The sequence below is a fragment of the Dicentrarchus labrax genome, unplaced genomic scaffold (assembly GCF_905237075.1).
Source record: "Dicentrarchus labrax unplaced genomic scaffold, dlabrax2021, whole genome shotgun sequence".
NCBI lineage: Eukaryota > Metazoa > Chordata > Actinopteri > Moronidae > Dicentrarchus > Dicentrarchus labrax.
The window spans coordinates 5,485,732-5,508,235 of record NW_026136705.1 but is presented as its reverse complement, the minus strand read 5'-3'; the positions used below and the strand labels follow the sequence as shown (position 1 = coordinate 5,508,235).

The 22,504-nt window shown below is 39.6% G+C and overlaps 1 protein-coding gene across 4 annotated transcripts; it reads right to left on the bottom strand.

Annotated features, from left to right (window-relative positions):
* Positions 1 to 35: 35 nt before the first annotated feature.
* Positions 36 to 13,454, bottom strand: LOC127364224 (vasodilator-stimulated phosphoprotein). Of its 4 annotated transcripts, none has more exons than XM_051401610.1 (13): positions 13,236 to 13,448; positions 10,169 to 10,343; positions 6,473 to 6,653; positions 5,917 to 5,965; positions 5,436 to 5,754; positions 5,160 to 5,266; positions 5,050 to 5,083; positions 4,875 to 4,917; positions 3,540 to 3,582; positions 3,297 to 3,368; positions 2,100 to 2,166; positions 1,212 to 1,269; positions 36 to 478 (listed from the first exon to the last, which is right to left on the bottom strand). In XM_051401610.1, the coding sequence occupies exons 1-13, from the start codon at positions 13,238 to 13,240 to the stop codon at positions 429 to 431; spliced, it is 1,203 nt and encodes a 400-aa protein (XP_051257570.1). In that variant the 5' UTR covers positions 13,241 to 13,448; the 3' UTR covers positions 36 to 428. The 4 variants fall into 4 exon arrangements, with proteins under 4 accessions (XP_051257570.1, XP_051257569.1, XP_051257571.1 ...); XM_051401609.1 differs by having other exon boundaries at positions 3,540 to 3,585; positions 13,236 to 13,447; XM_051401611.1 differs by lacking the exon at positions 3,297 to 3,368 and having other exon boundaries at positions 3,540 to 3,585; positions 13,236 to 13,454.
* Between the last annotated feature and the right edge of the window lie 9,050 nt (positions 13,455 to 22,504).

The following is a 22,504-nucleotide window of genomic DNA, read 5'->3' as shown; positions in this document are numbered from 1 at the left end:
ATGTGAGTACATAAATGAGCACAACGGGACAAGAATCTTGCATGGTAGCATTTATTATCTCATGTTATTGTTTTTTGTATTGTGTATTTATTGTTATATAGTTATGCATACCATGGCACAAGGGAAGCATGACTGTAGGGCGGACGTAGGATGTTCCACTGAAACTGGAAGATGAAACATTAATCTGTTAAAGGCAAACTGCAGTTTGAGATACAATGTGTATCCTCTCACATGCAAAAAGAGAAAGGATCATGGGTAGCTGCATAATACTGTACTGTGTAATAAGAAACTGTAGCACAGAAATTCCAGACATGCTGGACTGTGTAAAAATAAAACTATCTCTATCAGGGACAAATGTGTAAATTTCCTGAGCATTGCATGATAAAACATTCACATCTATTCATTATTCTCTCTCATTCTTCAGTCTTTCAGGAATCTTCACCCACTGGCTGCGCACTTATCTGCTCCTGGATCAGTGCTAGAAGAGAAAACAGAGTAATATATAACACAATTTTTTGAACAATAATCCCCTTTATCCCTTAAATGGGCTAGCACATATAAATGTGTTGGAAAATTTAGTAATTGCTATTTTCTACTTTCTTTCTTTCTTTATTTTTTCAACTTGCACATTGTAGCTCCTGAGATATATTGCCTATTTAGGGTCTAAAATGTTCCCTTTTTTAAATGTGTGTGAACAGTGGTGAACTAATCAATAATACACATTTAGGAGGAAAATAAAGATGAATCAATATTTTACACCTTTTTATTACTGATTATCTGTCGAGTATAGGCCTCAAAACATCTGTTTTCTACCAGTAACCATATCCTCCAGGATACAGACATTGAATGCCTGATTATCAAAGTTATGAAAATTTAATTCATTATTTTTCAACAAGAACATATAAAATCACCCTTAAAAAAATATTCTATAATAAAGTCCACCCAAAATCTAATAAAAATGAAAAAAATAAAAACTTTTAATTCACGGCCAGGTTTTGTTAATGTACACTGCCATTTTGGATTTTGACACAAAGGATGAGCATAATTTTGAATGTTGCCATGAAGTCACATGACCTTAATACATGACCAATCCCCCCTTTAGTGTTATACTTAATGAGCTTCCCCCCCACAGCCTGTAAAATGACACGACACAGAATCTAGTTTCAGTAGTTGAACTAATGCCAACGGATAGCATACTGGTTAGAACTTACCTTTGATTATCTCGTCCTTCACTTTCTGAAGTTCTTTTTTCACTTCTTCAATGATTTCCTTCAGACACACAGATACATGCAATACAGTAAGTCATTTCATGACAAATCATAATTAAAATCAGTATTTCAGTACACACTCTATATCAGTGGTTCCCAACCTGGGGATCAGGACCCCCAATAATAGTTGCCAAAGCTGCACAAGATTTTAAGAAATGTGAGAAAACGTAACAAAAATATACACTATAGGACCATATCTCAGCATTTCGTCTGTAAAGAAAAGTAAATGGAATTGTTTGCTTAAATGTATGATTGTTAAATTATAAAAAATACACAATACAGACATAGAATTGCAGAAAACCCACCTCTGATGTAATATTTACAGAAAATCATCTGCTCATTCAGAAAATTCATCCAAACTGCTCGTTTTACTTAAACGTCCCGAAGTTATTGTGTGTTCACTATAAAATATGTCACTTTGTCAAATGTCGTCAGTCTACTCAATGCTAGAAAAGGGGTCCCTTAAGGAAAAGGCTGGGACACCATGTCCATGAGATAACTTGGCTCAATAGTGGCAACCTGGACAAAAAGTTTATTAGTTTTTATCTGCTGGTAGAGTCCGCCATGTTGAACCACCAGTAGTGCGAGCCCAGAATGGTCCAACCAAACACTGGCTGTAAATAGGACCTGTTGTGTTTTTTGCAGACACTGTAGTTTCTCCTAAACGCTTGGAAGGCTGAGCTGTATTCAAATGACTGCAATCTGAAACTTCCCTGCTAGATGCCTCTAAATCCTAAAATATACTGCTATGAAAAAGTCATAACACAGAGCTTTACCGTTATTAGTTGAGTTGCAGCCTATTGTTGTATGTTCAAATACAGAGGAACCAACCTGTTTAAATCGCTCCATATCAATTTCTCCTCCTGTAGCCTCGGAGTTCTTTTTCATCACCTTCATCCTAAGATAAAAAACATTCATGTTTACCCCTAGCCAAAACAGACTCCTTGAGACCACTAGAGAGCTGCCCACAAGAAGCAGCACATCTTCTGAAAACGCAAAGTTTCTTTGTCTTCGCTGAAAATCTGATTTTAAAACTGCAGTAGGTAATTTTTATGAAAATATCTTTTGTCATATTTGCTGACACTTTCACTATATTCTGACAGTAGTACATTAGACAGATAATCTGTGGAAAAATCTGGTTCTTCTGGCTCCTTCTAGTGCTCATAATGGTATTTGCAAAAATCTACTGTGCCTGAACAAAAGCAACCAATCAGAGGCAAGAAAGTTAATTGATAGTTGAGTCTCATTCCCAGGTGTCAAACACAGATGCTTTGGGACCCTGGGAAATGGCCTTAACTATCAACTATCTTCGAGTGTCCAACCCAAAGTGTCTTTATATCTTTCTCTGAATTTTTTAAATAATATAATAATTTAATAATCAGATTTTCTCACAGATTATCAATCTTGTGTACTATTGTCAGAACACAGTAAAATGTCAGCAAATATGACACAATGTTATTTTTTTATAAAATGTAGCCTACCTATTGCAGGTTTAAGGGGTAGGGCCTGCAAGCATGATTTGTAAAATCACAAATAGTCAAATACTGAGTATGCAACTTATACAAGTGTGATGTAGAACAAATGTAGAATACAAATGAAACAATGACTGAGGACTGATCCAAACACTATATGGACATATTACTCATATTCAGGCTTCATGAGCAAAACCTCACCCATGTTATGTTCATGCCGTCAAGAGAGAAATGTAATGAACGCAGCTGCAGGGCTCCATAATGGAAACATGTTGCATTGAAGCAGAAGACTGAGGTTCACCACAGCAGCTTAGAAACATTTTTCGGTCTCTTGCTATAATAACAGCGCCAGACTGAAACCACCAAATGTTGAGTGGTTTATTTGTTGTCCTGAGTCATTTACAAGCAGCACTCCACTGACGAAAGCAGCAGTAACACCGACGCAGAGCTTGTTTCACCGGCTCATAGCAACATACAAAGCAGAGAACACAGATAAGTAGCATCTCTGGACAGGAGAGAACTTTAGCAGCAGACAGGCACAAAAAGGGAACGATACCTGGAGGAGGGAGAATTGGATGAGCTGGGACTTGGACTGGAGTCCCTTTGATTGTTGGTTACTGATTTGATCCTGTTGCAAAAACAGATCCCTTAAGGCAGCTGATGACTGGGTTTTTGAATCTGTATGTATGGCTCAGGTTGTTATCTTGTAGCAGATATGTAGGTGTCTGTGAAATGTAATGTAATGTAATGTAATGATTAATCATGCGGATTGAGAAGGCTGGATGGATCAGGGTCTTACCTTGGCATGGTGGCAGATATTTCCTTGGACTTTCCATTGAGTTCTGCTGAAATATAATTAAATGTATTATTACAGGACACGCCTTAAGAAAAAACCCAACATTATTGTAGTTTCTCTCAGTTTTACTCTAAAATGTATTTCAAGTCTTCATACTATACTGTGTTGTGGTGTAAAAAATGATAATGATGAAGATATGTTAGTAAACTATATATAATATTTGTATATTAAGGGTATGTTATTCTAAAATTAAGCCAGTGTTTTGGTTGTTGACAAAGACAACAAAGACAACATTAACTAGAACAATATTTTTTGTTTATTTAAAAACTGAAAAAAATAATAAACAAACCATGTCCTATTTTGTTCTTACCACCATATGTCAGTGAATCAGGATCATTCTAATTGACAGGTACACACCCACTATTTTCAATTAGCATACTGCCACTCCCCCATATCTCTATAGAAGGAAATACATTGCCTCAAGGCGTATAACTTTATTTGTATAGCACCTTTGTGCACCCACCAAAAGTGTTTTACAAGCACCTGACAAGACACATTGTTAAATAAAAAGGATTTAGAGACTAATGCACACCAAAATTCAATTATGAAATTCTACACAAAATAAAATTATAGTAAAAATAAATATAGTAATAATAATAATAATAATAATATAGTACAAAAATTGAGTAAAATAAAAAGATAAATAAAATATAAACACCTATATAACACTACATAAAAGCCAGACTGAACAGATGGGTTTTAGTTTTGTATAAAATATCAATATTTTTCAGCTCCTGAAGCACAGAGGCACAGCCATGAAGCACAAATATTTGAAGAATGAAGAAACTAAAACAATGGTGCTCGAGGTGGAAGCAAGAATAGGCACACTCTACTGAAGTGTTTGCTCACAAGTGACAATGGTAAAACAGAAAAAGAGGCTTGGGCTGCAGTATCTTCCAGTAAGGCTATTTCTGACATCTTAATACCTGCTTGGAGGTGAATCAGAATCTTTTATATCCCCTGCATGCCTGGTAATAGGCTATGAATTAAAGCTGCTGTAGCTAACTTTTATACCTACATTTATAGGGTCCCAAAGCATCTGTATTTGACACCATGGGAGTGAGACTAAGCACTCAACTATCTTTCCTGGCTCTGATTGGTTCTTTTAATTCTGGACAGGTGTATGCAAATGCGGTTAAGAGTGCCTGAACAAGCCAGAGGAATATTATTTCTCATGTACTACTGTTAGGAAATAGTGAAAGTTAAAGCAGCAATTAAATAAAAGGAAAACATTTTTTTAATAAAAGTTACATTTACGGTGAAAGTGGCATTACTCACCTCCTGGTCCTGAGACTTTTGATACTGAGGAGTCGGAATCCTCCTGTAGTAATGTATAGACATTCCAAAGTTATCATCCACTCATATCTTAAATCTTACTGCTCATTTTACAAATATTACAGAATAATGAGAGGATGTCATGACATGACGGAGAGGAGACATTGCGAGGTTCTACCTTTTTTGCAGCAGGGCTATCAGCAGCTTTCCTCCTGTTAAAATAGTGTTATTATAGACGATATCAGATCATCACATACTGTCTTATATGTCTCTTCAGTGATACATTACCTCCTAGCAAGGATAGCACTCATTTCTCCCATTAGATTCCCTCCTCCACCTCCACCTCCACCTCCACCTCCACCAGATGAGGGTGCTGGTTTGGGGGCTTCTTCATCCTGTGGACACATAAACACCTCCAGTCACTTTGTTCAAATGAATTTGTTCAACAAACTTTCCATCATTTGTGCAAAGCTTCATCTTTACATCTGTTTCTGTGTTATACACTAGAGCAAACGTGCATCATGCTAATTACATATAGATATATATATATATATTGCACCTTACCTTGACTGTTTTACGCAGTTTGGCTCCAGCCAGAGCTGCCGCTAGATCATTCCCCCCTCCCCCTCCACCTCCACTCCCTCCAGCAGGGGGTGGGGGTGGTGCAGGTGGGACCAGGCCCCCAGTAGGAGGAGGTGGTGGAGGTGCAGGTGGGCATGGTCCTGAGGAAGGCGGCGGGCCTGGAGGTGGTGGGGGTGCTGGAGGGGCGCCTGGTGGGGCAGGAGGAGCTGGAGGAGCTGGAGGGGCAGGTGCAGCAGCAGAGGCCTGCCTCTCTCTCTCCATGCGTTCCCTCTCCTGCTGCTCTTGCTTCTGACGCTCTAGTCTGAACAGAGGAGTATGGATAATTCATGATAATTATTAAGTATTATATATATATATATATATATATATATATATGTGTGTGTGTGTGTGTGTGTGTGTGTGTGTGTGTGTGTGTGTGTGTGTGTGTGAACATTAGTTTGGAGCCATTTATCAAGAACAGTACCTTCTCTGGTTTTCCAGCTCCTGTGCAGAGGGTTCATTGTGAGCTGGACCTGAGAAAAAACATTGTTGATTGTTGGGTGTAATTGGCAAGTGTGCTCCACTGAATCCAGACTGCTTAAACTAAAGTAGATGCAAGCAGGGTTGTAGTCCAGAGAAAACCCGCCTAAATTAGCACACAGACAGTGTTTTAGGTGTTTCTATATGAACAAGTGCAAATCATTTTCTGAAAACAGATCTGATTGTAGTTTACAGTGATGGTTAAGGTGACCTGCATTTGTCAATGACTGCAGATAACAGTTGGTGCACTTATTGTGCACAATATTTGACGTATTGCTGGATTGGCTGTATTTTCAAATGATATGCAATATAGCTAACATAGCAGGACTATGTCAAAAAGATAAACAATTGTAAAATTGTCATTCCAATCAATAGTCAGACATAATCAAGCTTTGATTTGTTTATGGTACTGTCACTATATAAAGATCACAGCATGAGTAACAGAAACACTTCACAGTCTGACCTGGATCTAATGTGCCCTCCTGCATCGCAGTGTTTACCTGTGCCTGCCGGTGCGCTGAGAGCCTCCAATGCATGCGTCATGGAGCTGGCAAAGAGAGCAGCATCCTCTTTACTGCCAAAGTTCAGCCCCCACACCTGCTTGGGATCCCGCCACTGGTGGAAGTTTGGTGTGGCCTGATTGTACTTCATCCCTTTGATAATAGGACAGTTGATCACCACCTGGCACAAACACGAAGTATGCGATAGTCACTGTATTCAGGATTTGAGGCTTTGGTGGTCATATCTTTATTATCTGCAGAGGGAGTTTAGTCACGTGAACACCGTCTGTGTTTACATCCCTCTGACAGCGGACGCAGCCACTGCCTGTGAGAAGATCCACTCCGTCACAGCAAGGCTGCAGACACAGCACCCTGAGGCTGGTCCAAAAACAGCCTGTGACAACTCGCACCATCAGGAGGTGGTCCCCTGAGATGGAAAGTGCCCTGAGAGACTGTTACAACACCACAGTCTGGGATGTGCTGATCAACCCGCATGGTGTGGACATAGAGGGGATGACACACTGTCTGACAGACTACCTGAACTTCTGCGCAGACGTGGTCTCCCCTGTCAAGACTGTCCGCTGTTACCCTAATAACAAGCCATGGCTAACGCGGGAAGTCAAGGCTGTCCTCAACAAGAAGAAGGCTGCCTTCAGGAGCAAGGACAGGGAGGCCATGAAGGCAGCACAGTGAAACACTGTGTGAGGGAAGGACAGCTACAGGAGAAAGGTGGAGCAGAAGCTGAGGGAGAACAACATGAGGGAGGTCTGGGAAGGTCTGAGGACCATCACAGGTCACAACACAAAGACCAGAGCTACAGGGGGGACAATGGAGAGGACGAACGAGCTGAATGACTTCTTCAACAGGTTCAACCAGCCCTTGTCCCCCCCCACTCCCACCCTCACGGCAGCCGTCTCACCTTCTTCCCTCTACACACCTCCTCCCTGACACCACAACACCCCCCTCCTCCTCCCCCACCTCAACACAGACCAGGTCAGAGGACAGCTGAGGAAGCTGCCCGAGTTGCTCTGACGCGAGAACTTGACGTCATTGTCTGGCTTGTACCACTTCTAGCGTTCCAGTTGTCTTTGGGCATTACGAGTCGGAAAGAACATGGACGCCACCAGTGCAGCAGCTGTCTTATTATTGCTTGTGGCTCATCTAAACAAGCTCAATGTGAAATAATAATGTTTTTCTACAGAAACACTAACATTTCAAGTAATTCTGTTATTGCAAGTCTTACATTTATATAATATTTACATAATATTTTCCCATTTTCGCCTATTTCAATCTCAACAAGTGCTGTGGCGTTTGTCTTGAGCCACCAGGGGCCACCAGGGGCCTCCAGGGGCCACCAGGGGCAGTGGCAGGCTAGTGTTATTGTTAGCTACATTAGCCTATTTAGCAAACCAGCTCGAAAACAAAACTTTACATTGTATTGCACGCACAGCAACACCGTGCAATGCATAAATTGGTGACCGGACTAAAGCAGCAATGTAAAGTGTGTAAGAGCATTTAAGATCGACATTAAAACGACCAACGTAGTACAAATACAAAGAAAATACATCTCAATATGGGCGCCCTCGTTTAGCTCTGTGTATTCTAAGGAGCCCCGAGTGGGACGGCTGAAATTACGACCAAAAGGGGGTGTGTCTCGGTGAAATGTCGCTACCTCACTGACAGGCCACAGTACGTCAGGCTGAAGGACACCACGTCTGACACTGTGGTCAGCAGCACTGGAGCCCCCCAGGGCACAGTGCTGGCCCCTCTTCTCTTCACCCTGTACACCTCTGACTTTTGTTACAACTCGGAGCTGTGTCACATACAGATGACACAGCCATCGTTGGGTGTATCAGGGGTGACAGAGAGGAAGAGTATCGGAGTCTGGTGGGGGACTTTGCTCTCTGGTGTCACACTAACCACCTACAGCTCAACACCAAGACGAAGGAGCAGGTCATTGACTTTGGGAGGTCCAAACCTAGACCGCGACCAGTCCTGCTAGAGGGAGCTGAGGTGGAGGCTGTGCAATCATACAAATACCTCGGGCTGTGGCTGGATAATAAACTGGACTGGACAACACACACCAGCCACCTGTACAGGAAGACACAAAGCAGGTTGTACTTGTACCTTAGGAGATAGCGGTCTTTCAACATCTGCAGCAAACTGCTGTGGATGTTTTATCAGTCTGTGGTTCCCAGCGTCCTCTGTCCTCTCACTGTGGTGTGCTAGGGGGGGCAGCATATCCAAGAAGGACACCTCCAGACTGGATAAACTGATCAGGCGGGCTAGCTCTGTGGTCGGCATGAAGCTGGACTCACTGGTGACGGTGGCAGAGAGGAGGACACTGGACAAACTGCTGGACATTAGTGACAATGTCAGCCACCCCCTGCACACCGTCATCAGACACCAGAGGAGCCTGTTCAGTGAAAGGCTGCTCCTTCCCAAGTGTAGGACCAACAGACTCAGGAACTCCTTTGTCCCTCATGCCATCACACTCTACAACTCCTCACTTGGGGGGAGGAGGAAATAGGGTAAAGAGGACAGAAGGGAAGGAGTGGTAGCCACTCACTGTGCAATAATAATCTATTCATACACACCTGGACACTCTTCTTCTTTTTTTGTGCAATAACTTAATCCACCAAGTGCAGTAATTTAACTTAACTGCTAATTTCTGCTAATGTCATTTATCCACTGTATAATAACACAATGCCATATACAGTCCTAAATATTTATCTTTATTTATCTATATTTATCCTCTATACAGTTCTCTACATTTATTTTATTTGATTTTATTTTCAGTGAATTTTATTTTACTTTTTAGTCTTATCTCTACTTTCTATATTTAGCTAAGAGTTTATTGTTTACTGTTTATTGTTTACTTTCTATATTTAGCTAAGAGTTTATTGTCTTTCTTATACTGTATTTTTTTATACCTCTTTTATTTTCTATACAAGTGTTTTGTAAGCTGCTGGAAATCCAATTTCCTTGAGGGAGTCATCCTAAAGGGATCAATAAAGAGAAGTCTAAGTCTCTAAGTCTAAGTCTAAGTCTCTTATAAAGTGGTGAACACTAATGCAATTCAAAAGGCAGATAGGTCACATGTGAGTTGGTTCCAAGTTATGATCCTTTGTGAGTTTATATTTGCATTAGACTGTAAAAGTAATACATGTTGTGGAGGTTGTAATTTGAAGAGAATACAATGCAACTAAAATCCACTAGATGGTGATGATGCTGTATTGTTCAAAAGTAGCACAGAAAATGTAAAGTAAAGTCTAAAAGTACAGAGGGTTGGACCTGCTGGCACATTGTATTGCAAAGACCAGTAGTTCTTAACTTGGGACCTACTTTTTCCCATGGTCATTAAGTTACAACCCACTTTTATAGAATTCGAACCAAGCAAATGTATATTTTTCAAATGAGTTAGTAAACACATATACAATGTCACCATGACTTTTTAACATAATATATACACATATTTTCATCCCTGCATTTAAGGAGGAAAAATACAAAAATATACAAAATGGGCTGTTTTCACATTAACAAACATAAGTGTACGCTTTTTTTGGTCATAATTAAAGTCAGATACCAGATAGCTAGCATTTTTTTTTTTTTTTAGACCCACTCAGGTCTGTGACCCCTTTTGGGTTGTGATCTATGTGTGTACAACCACAACACATGAAGGTGAGTGTCTAGTACCTGCTGGTCGGCCTGCACTTTGCGGCCCACCACTCTGAAGGTGTTGGCCGGGGGGTTGTGATAGATCTGGACACGGCTTAAGGACGGCTGAGTGTCAGATCCTGCAGGCACCCATCGCTTGTTGGTGTTGTCATACAGCATGACTGTCGCCCTCACCTGGCAGATACTGGACTCACTGTTGGAGGGAGACATGATGAGATGGGTACGAGAAAAGACCATAGGGTGGAAGGAAATGCAGACCAATGAAATAAGTGTGTGAGATGAAGTAATATAATGTGGACAACTAGGTAACCCATGAATATTCATCCCACAGAGATTTGTGGTCACCTGTCTATGGTTTACCCTGTCCCTCACTTGTTATAGACTATGCATTAGCATGTTTAGATGGGTGGATGGACGGATATAACTTTATCACCAGCTAAATTTATTTTTAACGTCCAATTCCACCATTTTAAAAATATGGTCCAGGTATGATTATGGTTTGGCAACAAAAACAATTTATTAAGAATGTGGTCTGGACTGACAGATGACGAGCTTTTATATCTGTTCAGGCATGGTCGCTAAAACTGCTCATGCTAACCAGTTTTTACTTATAGGAAAGACCTACCCAACACCAGTATCAAACCTCAGTGCTCTTTTGGTGTAGAACACAATGATGTTGTCAAGTACCAAGAATGTCTAGTTCAATTAACAGTCTATTTTACTTTACAGTCTATTTACTTTTAGTTACTAATTAACTGTAGTTTATTTGGATAAAGCTCATATATGGCTGCTTATGACAATATTTAATATTTGAGATCTTTGACTTCTTTCAATGACTAATGACTACATTAGGTATGTTAAGGAAAAGCCTCACAGAATGTTTTCTGTTAGAGGTGGAAACAAACAAAATCCTTTTTGATTCTAAATATTTATCATGCCTTAATTGGTAGACACATTTTCTTAAAAACAAAAACACAAGCAATCACAAAAATCAGTTGAACATCCGTTTGACATGTTACATACAAACTGAAACCTCTGTGGCTGCAAATGAAGCAAACACTGAAGTAACAAAAACTGCAGTTCTTCTAACGGCCACTTGAGGCTGGCTCCAGCAGTGAGTCAATCTCAATAAGGCCCCATATTAAAATGTCCAACTTTACAGCAAAAATAAACTTGTTACAGCTTGGTATAAAACTTTTTTTTTGTCTGTATAGCTAATTTCTCTGTTCATGATACAACAACTCACCTGTTCAAATTATATTAAGGCTTATTGAGTTATGCATAATTAAAGGGATATCTGCTTTGACTGACAGGTGAATGTTGTCACAGTCAGCTCCACCAACGCTATTCCACCTATTTGCCCATTTTTGATTAGCCCGGAGTTGGCGGAGTCAGGACTGCCAAGATCGTGACGACCAGCACTGACCACACTGAGCTTCACAACGGCTCTTCAGAAACCCATGGGTGATTTCACGGAGACTACAGACATTTTTAATTATACTGTCTATGGTTAAATATAAAATTTACACTGGATTAAAGAACATATTATTGTAATTGCAGTTGAATCAATTTAAATCATGCCAATCATTTGATAGAACTCCTTGTAGTTTGAAGATACAGCCATTATCGTATCATATTATATTTACTCGTTAGTCAATAAGGGTTACTCATTTTATGTAATAGGAATATCAATGGCATAAAATGAGTAACCTGTAGTAGATTAGGGTAAGTCCTAGTGACTAATGAATACAAAACTTATGTATGAGAAACTTGTAAAAACACATTTACATTCCCCATAGCAAGGTACTGAAAAAGGTTTTGGTATGAGTACAGTTCCCTCATTGACAAAGGTCAACAGATACAGAGCCCTACTCAACACTGATCTTCCACAATTGGATATAGATTAACTATTGTGTTGTACTTGTCGTAGACCTGACCAGTAATGCAAGAAGTATTCAGATCCTTTATTTTAAAAGTAAAAGATGCAAATAAAAAAGATTTAAAAGTACCACAATGTAAGAATACTTTATTACAAGTAAAAGTCTTGTATCTTGAAGTATTATATGTAAAATGTAATTAAAGTAAAAGTACTTATTATGCAGCCGAGAGGCCTCTGTCAGAGATTCTAATATTGTAGCAACAAAATTTTAGCTTAATTTAAATTTATATACATTTGCTTACTTTCAGATAAATGTAGTGAAATTTGTTAAGGTAACTTGCATTAACAAGCAGCATTTCTCAAAAAAAGAATGTGTCAAACAGCTTCTCTTCCCCAAAAATGTAAGTGGTAGCCAATTAATTTTCTGTGGATCAACTCTAATTAATACTGCTGCTGCTTAAGCTGTTAACATTATAGCACAGTGACAGTTTCTCAATTTTGCGATGATATGAAGTCAACATAAAGAAAATGAGTATCATCAATACTTAAAACACTGCACAAATGTAACAACTGAGTTATTACTTCAACAGTTATTTTTGAGTTTAATTCATGGGATTGAGTGTTAAGGAAGATTAAGTTATGTTCATTTTTATTTGTTTTATGAAGATATGCTGTTAGGTGTTGCAATGCAGTACTGCAGATACTTATTTCTAAACTCTATGCGGCATTGTGACAGTGAGTTATTTTCAATTGACTTGTTGCAAAGTCTGTAGCCTGTGGGAAATCTTTACTTCCTGCCTTGTTCAGGTTTTCATGTGTTGACCACTTCCTGTGCTCTCAGAACAATGCTGCCTAATATGGACTACATTATTTCACCTGTGGGTGAGATATAGACTGCTAACTTCATAAAATCATTAGTTCTTAAAGTTGATTTAATAACATGCTCTGTCTACAGCAAATACTGATACTCCAGCTCTGATATTTTCATTTTACGCGTGAGCAGAACACCTGCTACAAGCACCATACCCTTGCACACAGCAGGAAATGTAGGCAGAACTGAAGAGCTAGTTAGAAGTCAAGCATAGAGTTGATATGAAGCAGTAGTGTTCTGCATTTTTTCAGTTATTCATGCACAGGACATTAAAATGTGGGAGAAAAAAGTTTTAGGTGCATTTGCATTATCGCTAGTATTACAAAATGACTTACCCCATTTTCCAGCTGCAGTCAGCCCCCAAAGTTTCACTTGCTTCTTAACAATCTGCCTCTTCTCATCAACTTGAATCGCCACTATATGTCGCAAGTATATTTGCTGTGTACTCAGTCAGACCAATTCTTGCCTGCACACCTCCACCACTCGCTCCCACGTCACTGACACAAGCCCCAGCACTTCTGCCTTCGTATTCTCATTTCCTAGACAGGTTTTTTTTCTCTCTTCCTGTTCTCTTCTCGTTCACATGCTCTTTTAAATTCTCATTTTCACACCTCCCCCTTCACCCTTGCTTCTGTCTCTATGTGGCATAGCTCTGATTTCTGTCTGATTTCTCCTTTCCTTCACACAGGTCTGTGTATCTGTGGAGGGGGGATAGTTTTCAGTTCAAGTGGTGCCTGGCTGTATGTCCGTGTGTGCTAGGGGGTGAAGGACAATACAGTTCATGACACCGGTCATGAGTCATCTTCACACAATTATTTAGACTACTTCAGATAAAGAGTTGGAGGTGTCAGCAGCAGGTGTTATACTTGTATTTCCTGGCTGGCAGAAAGCAGTTCTGTACCAGTTACTTTGTTAGTTGTATTATCCAACAGCAGTATTATACAGTCATATTTAACTCTGAACATGTTAAAATTGACTAAAAACTTGGAAACCGCATGTACTGTAGAAGTAGTTGTAACAGTAGCAGCAGCACTACGGTACAGTAGTAATAGAAGTAGTAAGTGTATTTTGCAGTATCTGGGTCAGGGGAGGGTAGCTGAAGCGTAATGGAAGCCACATCAAAATGTTCTGAGTCATCCCAAAAAAAGGGAACTGCCAAACTATTAAAATAGCTCACTCCCCACAATGGACAATTGATTGATGAATGTAGCAAATATATCCAGTCATCATGTTTTTTGTATTTTTAAAAGGGAAATCACAGGTGTGTTTGTGCTTATGCTAAAATACAGTGTTCAAGTTTAATGTGTTATCCCTCAGTCTTTCACAGCACTGTTAACTAGCACCTCACTTCCTCCTAGTGCTGCGGTAGCAATGAAAGGAGAACTGAAAACTTCATTATTTTTACTCAGAAAGGACTGAATAAATATTAGTTCAGAAGAACAAGGAACACATTTTGTCATCTTGATTGTTACACTGTTGTTGTTAGAATCGTGACAACAAGGCTATGTGGCATTTTATGGCAACACATTATATGAGCCGTCCTCTGGTCTACAGTCAAATATATCAGCAAAAAATACTTACTGAACTTGCATATACAAAAATACCTCTATGAACTGTCTGTTGTTGGCTATGTATTTGTACATGTTGTGTAATGTTTTTGTGTGTATGTATGTGTGTAAAACTGACTAGCTGTGTCCCTTTATAGCCCTCTCTAGTCATATCTAAGTGTCGTTCATTTCCTCTAACTCTCACGATCACTCAGCAGTTCCTCATTCTCCTAATGTCTCTATGCCAAGCTGAAAAAGTCTGCAGCACTATATAATAATACTAGATGTCAGCTAAATACATCATGCAATAATTTATTATTTTTATATTATAAAAGTGATATACAGTAGCAATACCAAGAAGAGGTTTTAGTTTTGGGGGAAGGAATACCTAGAAAGTTTCTCATTGTAGTTTCATTGGAAATCCATTAGTGCCAACTATAAAGCCACAGAGACACTGATAAAACAGATATTTGTAAAATAGTTGATTGTCTCATTCCCAAGGTGTCAAATATTGATGATGGGAATGAAACAATCAACTATCTTTCTTGGCTCTGATTGGTTGTTTCAAGGTTAAAGTCAAACAGATTCAGAGTGCTGCTATTGTTCACGATGTCTCACTGGAAATCCAAATTACACCAAATGGAACATAACCTATATAATTATTAACACCTGTGATTACCCTACTATTTCATGTCAAAATTCCTGCTGTGAAAAATGCCTATTAGTTTAGTAAAGATGGCAAGGAATTGCCCAGACATCATACACCCCAAGAGGGGTCATCCCTATGTTCCCCGGGTCCTATGTTCCCAGCTAAGGTTAGGGTTAGGGTTAGGGTTCCCATACAAAGCGGGGAACATAGAACCTGGGGAACATAGGACCTGGGGAACATAGGTACGCACCTCCCCAAGAAATGTTTTACTATTCAGCAAGCCATGAGGATTTTGATGGGGTATTCTATTCCTGCCACCACATGACAACTGTATAACCAGCAGAACATATTAAAACTGGTGCTGAAAGACAGAGAATCAAACTATACTGAATGCACAGAGATAAAATGTTATTGATCCTCCCATCTATCAAACTCTTGTTAAAACAGCAAAACAAGCGCACCTTCCAAAGTGTCACTGTATTGGAGTGGTGGAACTAGAATTACATGACATTCTAGTGCTGACCATATCTATTGGTTCATCATTTAAACTCCAGACATTTCATCATCTTATATAGTATCATGCAGCATCTCCTGCTTTGGAAACACGAGCCTTGTCCTGATGATGAAATCACACTATCAGGGGGATGAGTGTTCTGGAATCTGACTCCACTCCAGAGGGCCATTTTGAATGGGTCGTCTGTTGCTGGAACTGCTATTGTAAGACAGTGGGAGCCCTTTAGGAGCTTGTCACAGTGAACAAACTTCTGTGTATTAAACATAAGATAAAAAACAGTGTCTGAAATGGGCCAGTACTGGCACTACTGATTTTTGTCCAGGAGTATCCTTACTTCTAATTGAAGACTGCCACCTGGTGAGCATGGCCGGACCTACCATGGAGGTCACCTGATATTTTTTTCCAAGGGGTATACAATACAATGTGTGAAATAATTGTCTAAAAATGACTATTGATGAATGTCCCAAAACTAGAAAGTTTTGGACCTCAGTATTTCTAAAACCCTGTGTACAGCAATGTTGGTGATCCCCTCCTAAAAAACTACACAACTGCATCTCTGTATGTGTTAAAAGCTAGCTAAATTGTAGAAAATACCCCAAAGTTGGGACATATTATGTTGAGTGTGTGATGTTTCATAGATGTAGTGTTGGCCAGCTCATATAGGAACCCCCGCGCTGGTTATGTAGCTTGGTCAGAAAGGTGTGTGCTCCGATGAGACGGCAAAGTGAGGGATTAGCAGTTAATTAACGTCACGGCAAGTGGTCTGTGCGTGGATGAAAAGTGAGTATGTCCGGATATATTGTAGATGTACTGTGTTTACGTTGCTGCAGCCATAGATTATTTCTGTGGTTCTGATGTGTAGCTTCCACACTTGCCATGTGATCACTGTTTAAGCTAGTTGTAGCATTTAGCTCACCTGCCTCTGATTGAGTGTACGTCACGTCACGTGTTATGTTATTGTTATCGCTAGTGTAATGTTTACAGTGAGCGTTACATAAATGTTACCATGTGATGTTTATATGTGTGTTAATATGCTAGTCAGTCAGGTGAAGTGTGTTTCAGGACTGTTATAGTGGTAATTAGAGGCAAATGGAGATGTAGTAATTTCAGTACTCCTTTATTATGTTTATTAGAGATTAAGAGCTTTATTCTTTATTCATTTGTGTATTTGTTATTGTTCTTTTGATATAGAAAACCACATGACCTCATTGCCAGCAAAAGAGAGTATTAAACACCTGCACTATCCATCACCTGCCTCTTCATTTGGACCCTCTGAAAGTTAATTGGCCTTAAGTTGGTGTTCTGGCCGGCACCCCGGTGTGAACTCTGTGATAGCCCCTGAACTAACGCCAGATACAGTATACTCCCAGTGTCTTCACTACATAAATACTAAGAAAACAGCACTGAAAATGAACTTATAATAATTAGGGTTAGGGTTATGTTGATTTACGGTACTGGAACTTTTTTTTGGTTCAATTTAGGCACTCATAGAAACTACTGTAGGTGCTCCACAAAAACAAAAATGAGTCTTCCTTATTAAACAAAAGTTGAACTTAAACTGCCCAGTCTTCTTCCAGCCTATGGTATCAGGTTAAGTTATAATATGTCACATTGTTCCTGCAATTTGAAATACTGCCGTGTGATCGGTATTATCAATATGAATATCAATTTCATCTCTGAATGTTCAATAAAGAGGTAATTTTGTGAGATGTTTAGCCTAGTTTAGCACAATTACAGTGTATACAAATCTCTGTCACATTGTCTTCATGTCCAGTGAGTCCACATCTCCAGCAATATGAGATGAGTGAATCTGAAATGACTGGAAAAATATAGGCTACCACATGTGGATTACTTGCACCATCCTTTATTCAACCAAAGGATTGCTGAGTAAATATCACTCAAACTACCTAAAGGACTCACTGTTTATGGAATATAATCTGTAATTGGTAGTGAAACAGAGCATGCACTAGTCAAATCTTCCAGTACTTACCTCATGGTTAGGTATTCCAAAACCCCTTTCTTCCAGGCAGGATATCTGATGGTAGCTTACAGATGTGTTTAGAAAGACAGAAAGCATAGATGAGATAACAACACATGTGATCCACAACTAGTCAATCAAGTCTGGCTTCTTAATCAAGCTGCCTTCAATTAGATAACCCTAACCCAGATACTGGGAATACTGGCTCAGCTGTTTAAAATGAGGGGAGCTGAACTATGAGGGCATGGCTTCTACACACTGCAAAAAAATGAATTTCGAGACAGTAAAAAGCCTTGCTTCTGGGAAATTATAAATGGAAACTATTCTAAAAAGTCCCATCTGGTCAAGTATGTTTTGCATTCTTAAAAGTAATCTACTTTTAATAAAATCTATCTAACTTTGTCTTACTAAAATATCACAGCTAATATTGAGCTTGATTTAGGAAATAGAGCAGAGATTGGCTGGAGATTGATTGATTGAGAGACGCTGAGAGAAGCGGAGTTGGCACACGTGCTCGTGTTCTACGCCTGCTTCCACACAACAAGCCTGAGACACTTTTTCTTTTACTTTTTCTTTTATTAATAGTAGGGCTAGTATTATTAGAATTAGATTAGGGTTGGGAAGGAGGGGTTTAAGAGGCTCATGGCTAGAGGAAGCCAGCAAGGAATCAAGGGAGTGGTGTATGGAGTGTTTGCTGGCTTATCTGAGAAGGAAATCTTAGAGGGGCCCAGGTAACTGATGTGATCAGATTTAAGCGTAGGGATGGAGCTGGGGATCCGCCGGTCCTGTTGACGTGTAAAGATAGTGTACTGCTACAGAGAGTGTTTCTTGGGAGTATGGCGTATTATGTGAGAGAGTACATTAAACCACCGTTGCACTGCTATAACTGTCAGAAGTTTGGACATGTTGCTGGGGCTTGTCGGGGTAAAAGAAGGTGTGCAAAGTGCGGTGGAGATCATATAATACAAAGTTGCAAGGCAGAGGCTCCTAAGTGCCCTAACTGTGAGGGGGATCATGGGGCAGGGTTTCACGGGTGTGAGCGATTTGTTCAGGCTAAGCGGGTGCAGGATATGAGGGAGCTGAACAAGGTGTCGTATGCAGAGGCAGTTCAAAGAGTGGATAGAGAATGCGGAAATGGGAGATCTGGTACTAGAGCAGTGTCAGGATGCCAGTTCAATGCTCCAAACTTGCAGTCGGACCTACATTCTGATATGTTGAATCTTACAAAGGAGTCATTTCTGTCTTTTGTGTCTGATGTGTTGGTAGGAGCTAAGAAAGCAGCTAACCGATCAGATATTATTAGGTTAGTGGTGGGGGCAGCTGAAAGGTTCCTCGGTATAACACAGTTGCCAGAAGAGCTACATCAATACATGAAGGCGAGTCAACCTATGGATAGGTCACAGTTGGTGAGGGTTAGCAGTATGGAGGATGTTGGTGAAGTGGATGAGGTGGATCCTCATTAGCATCTTAATGTGGCATATTCTTCAATGGAACGCCCGGAGTCTAATAGGAAATGGTCAGGAGTTAAAAAGGTTTGTTGATGAATTTAAAGAAGCTCCAGAATTAATATGTATTCAAGAGACTTGGTTAAAACCTTCTCTAGATTTTGTAATCCCAGGGTATGAATGTTTGAGAGTAGATAGGTCTGATAGATCAGGTGGGGGTTGTGCAACTTTTGTTAAGATTGGGCTGCAGTATAGGAGAATTGATATTAATTCCAATCTTGAGTGTTTGGCTGTGGAGATTTGGAGCAGTCAAAATTCTATTACTGTGGTAAATTATTATAACCCTTGTCAACCTTTGGTATTGTCAGATTTTGATGAGATAATGGAGAAGGTAAGGTGTCCTGTTATATGGATTGGAGATTTTAATGCACATAATCCTTTATGGGGTAGTGATCATAGGGATAAAAATGGTGTTACTGTAGAAGAATTTATAGATAAATATGAGTTAGTAGTGTTAAATGATGGAAGGCCAACTAGGTATCATATTGTCAGAAATACCTGCAGTCATAGATTTGTCAATTGCTTCGTCAAACTTAACTAGAGTTGGTGAATGGGATGTTATAGACTCGTATATATAGTGATCATTATCCTATTTTATGCAGGTTTGGTAGGGATTTGAGGAGAGAAGTGGAAAAGAAAGCGCCTATATATAACTTTTCTCAGGCTAAATGGGATAGATTTCAGGAGAGGGTTCAGAGCTTAGTAGGAGAGATTGATAGTGAGAGTTCTGTAGATAATTGGAATGCATCCATTAGTTTCATGATACATGAGGCCGCTTGCAGTACCATTCCTCTGAAGCAGGAACCTAGGACTCGTATGCTGGTTCCTTGGTGGAATAAGGAATGTGATCAAGCTGTAAGGAGTAGGAATAGAGCATATAGAAGACTAAGAAAGTTTCCAATGTTGGTTAATGTAATGGAGTACAAGCGGCTAAGGGCAGTAGCAAGAAGAGTTATAAAGGATGCAAAGAGGAATAGTTGGAGGAAGTTTTTTGGCAGACATGTTTGTTGATAGTTTTCAAGCAGTACATAGATCAGAGAGAATGGGGGCTGAGAGGTGTAGGAAGAGAACTGAGCTGATGGCAGTTAATCAGTGGAAGTTGGAAAGGAGTTTAGAAAACTGTAATCCTATAAATCTGTTTTTTACTATAAAAGAGCTGAAGGATGCAATTATGTCTGGGGCAAATACTACCCCGGGAGAGATAGGTTGTCTTATGAGTTTTTTAAACATCTGGATGATATTGTACTTGATGAAATATTAGCTTTGTTTAATACGGTGTGGGCAGAGGGTTATTTGCCCAAGGAATGGAAACATGCAGTTGTGCTCCTATTTTGAAACCAGGCAAAAGTCCATCTGACCCTAGTTCATATCGCCCTATAGCGCTCACAGCAGTGCTTTGTAAAGTAATGGAGAAGATGGTAACCAACAGACTAGTGTGCTTCATAGAAACTAGAGGACTCTTTGTTGATGTCCAGAATGGCTTTAGGAAGGGAAGGTCGACAATGGAATCAGTGTTAGTTTTGGATCAGGATATCAAAAGGGCATTTAGCAATAAGGAAATAGTAGTGAGTGTATTCCTGGATATTGAGAAGGCATATGATTCTTTGTGGATGGAGGGATTAATGATTCAAATCTTTGACTTGGGAGTAAGGGGACGAATGTTTAATTGGATTAAGGATTTTTTAATGAAAAGAACAATACAAGTAATGGTTGGTAGTGTCTGTTCAAAGACTGTAGAAGTAGAGAACGGAACCCTGCAAGGAAGTGTTATCCGTCCAGTTTTATTTAATATAATGATTAATGATATCTTTGGCAAAATAGAAAGAGGATTTGGGTTGTCTCTATTTGCAGATGATGGGGCCATCTGGAAAAGAGGGCGTAATGTTGAGTTTGTTTTAAAACAGATTCAAAGAGTATTATTGTCTATAGAGGAATGGGGGAACACATGGGGCTTCACAATTTCTGCATCTAAGACTAAATATGTTGTATTTGGTTTTAAAAGAAAGTTACCTAATATAGGGCTGTATATGTATGGGTCTTTATTGGAGAAGGTAAAGGTTTTTAAATGTTTGGGTGTATGGTTTGAAGAGCGTATGACTTGGGCTGTGCATGTAGATAAAATTGTGCTGAAATGTGGAAAAGTTCTAAATGTTATGAGAAGTCTGGTTGGGTGTGAGTGGGGGGCTGAGAGGGAGACGATGTTGTTTTTCAGGCCTTGATCAGATCTGCTCTTGACTATGGGAGTTTTGTGTATGGATCTGCTTCTAAAACTGTTCTGGATAAGTTAGATGTGGTGCATGCAAGGGCGATGAGGCTTTGTTGTGGGGCCTTTAGAACTTCCCCAGTCCCTGCCCTGCTTGTTGAAATGGGAGAAATGCCCTTATGGTTAAGGCGCATTAAGTTAGGGTTACAGTACTGGGTAAAACTTAGGGGGTGTAGTCATACTTTTCCAGCAAGGTGTCTGTTACAAGAGATTGTAGGTAATAAATATAATACTTTTTTGTCACTGTAAACCAGTGGGCTAAGAAGCTGGGCTTGGAACGGGGAGGTAGAGCACACAAGATGGCTACCTATGCCCTATTGGGTGATGCCTGAATTGAATATTGAGCTTTCTTTTCTTCAGGAAAAAGATAAGAGGAAAGTGACTCCAAGAATAGTGGAACATCTTAATTCAATCAGTGAGAGTACTTTAATTGTTTTTACAGATGGATCTAGAGATCCTGTTAGTGGGAGAGCTGGTTTTGGGGTGTATGTGGAGCAGATTGGGTTGAAGATTGGTCGACGTATTTCTAATGGAAGCTCTGTTTTCACTACTGAGTTAATGGCAGTTCTATGGGCTTTATGGTGGATTGAGGAAGCCAGACCTAAAGAAGTCACTATCTGCTCTGATTCTGCAGCTGCACTGGAAACTTTAAGAGCAGGAAAAACTACAGCTCGTCCTGACATTATGAATGACATTTTGAATGTGGTTTTTAGAATGTGGTTTGCTTGCAGTGTTACTTTTTGCTGGGTTCCAGGGCACGCTGGGGTTAGGGGGAATGAGCATGTGGATTTTTTTTTTTTTTTTTTTTTTTTTTTTTTTTTTTCTTTTTTCCTTATTTTTTTTTCCTTTATTTTTTTTTTTTACTAATGTGGAATTGAGTCTATTAATGATATAAATGCATTACTAAGGCTGTCATTGCCAATAGACTCAATTGGCTTCTGTCAGTGTAAATAAACCAACTAATTGTTTTAATCACACTCTTGACCTTGTTTTATCATATGGCATTGATATTGAACATTTAATAGTCTTCCCACATAATCCTTTCCTATCTGACCATTATTTAATACAAAACTTTTGAATTCATACTATTAGATTATAAGCCATTAGGCAAAACTTCCTACAGCAGATGTCTATCTGACAGTGCTGTA

What these genes read in the sequence shown, in the direction of transcription:
- LOC127364224 (XM_051401609.1), bottom strand. An exon ending in AACTGCGTAAAACAGTCAAG is followed by an intron (nt 5,267 to 5,435) that starts GTAAGGTGCAAT and finishes ATGTGTCCACAG; the next exon opens with GATGAAGAAGCCCCCAAACC. An exon ending in ATATCTGCCACCATGCCAAG is followed by an intron (nt 3,369 to 3,539) that starts GTAAGACCCTGA and finishes TTTTTGCAACAG; the next exon opens with GATCAAATCAGTAACCAACA.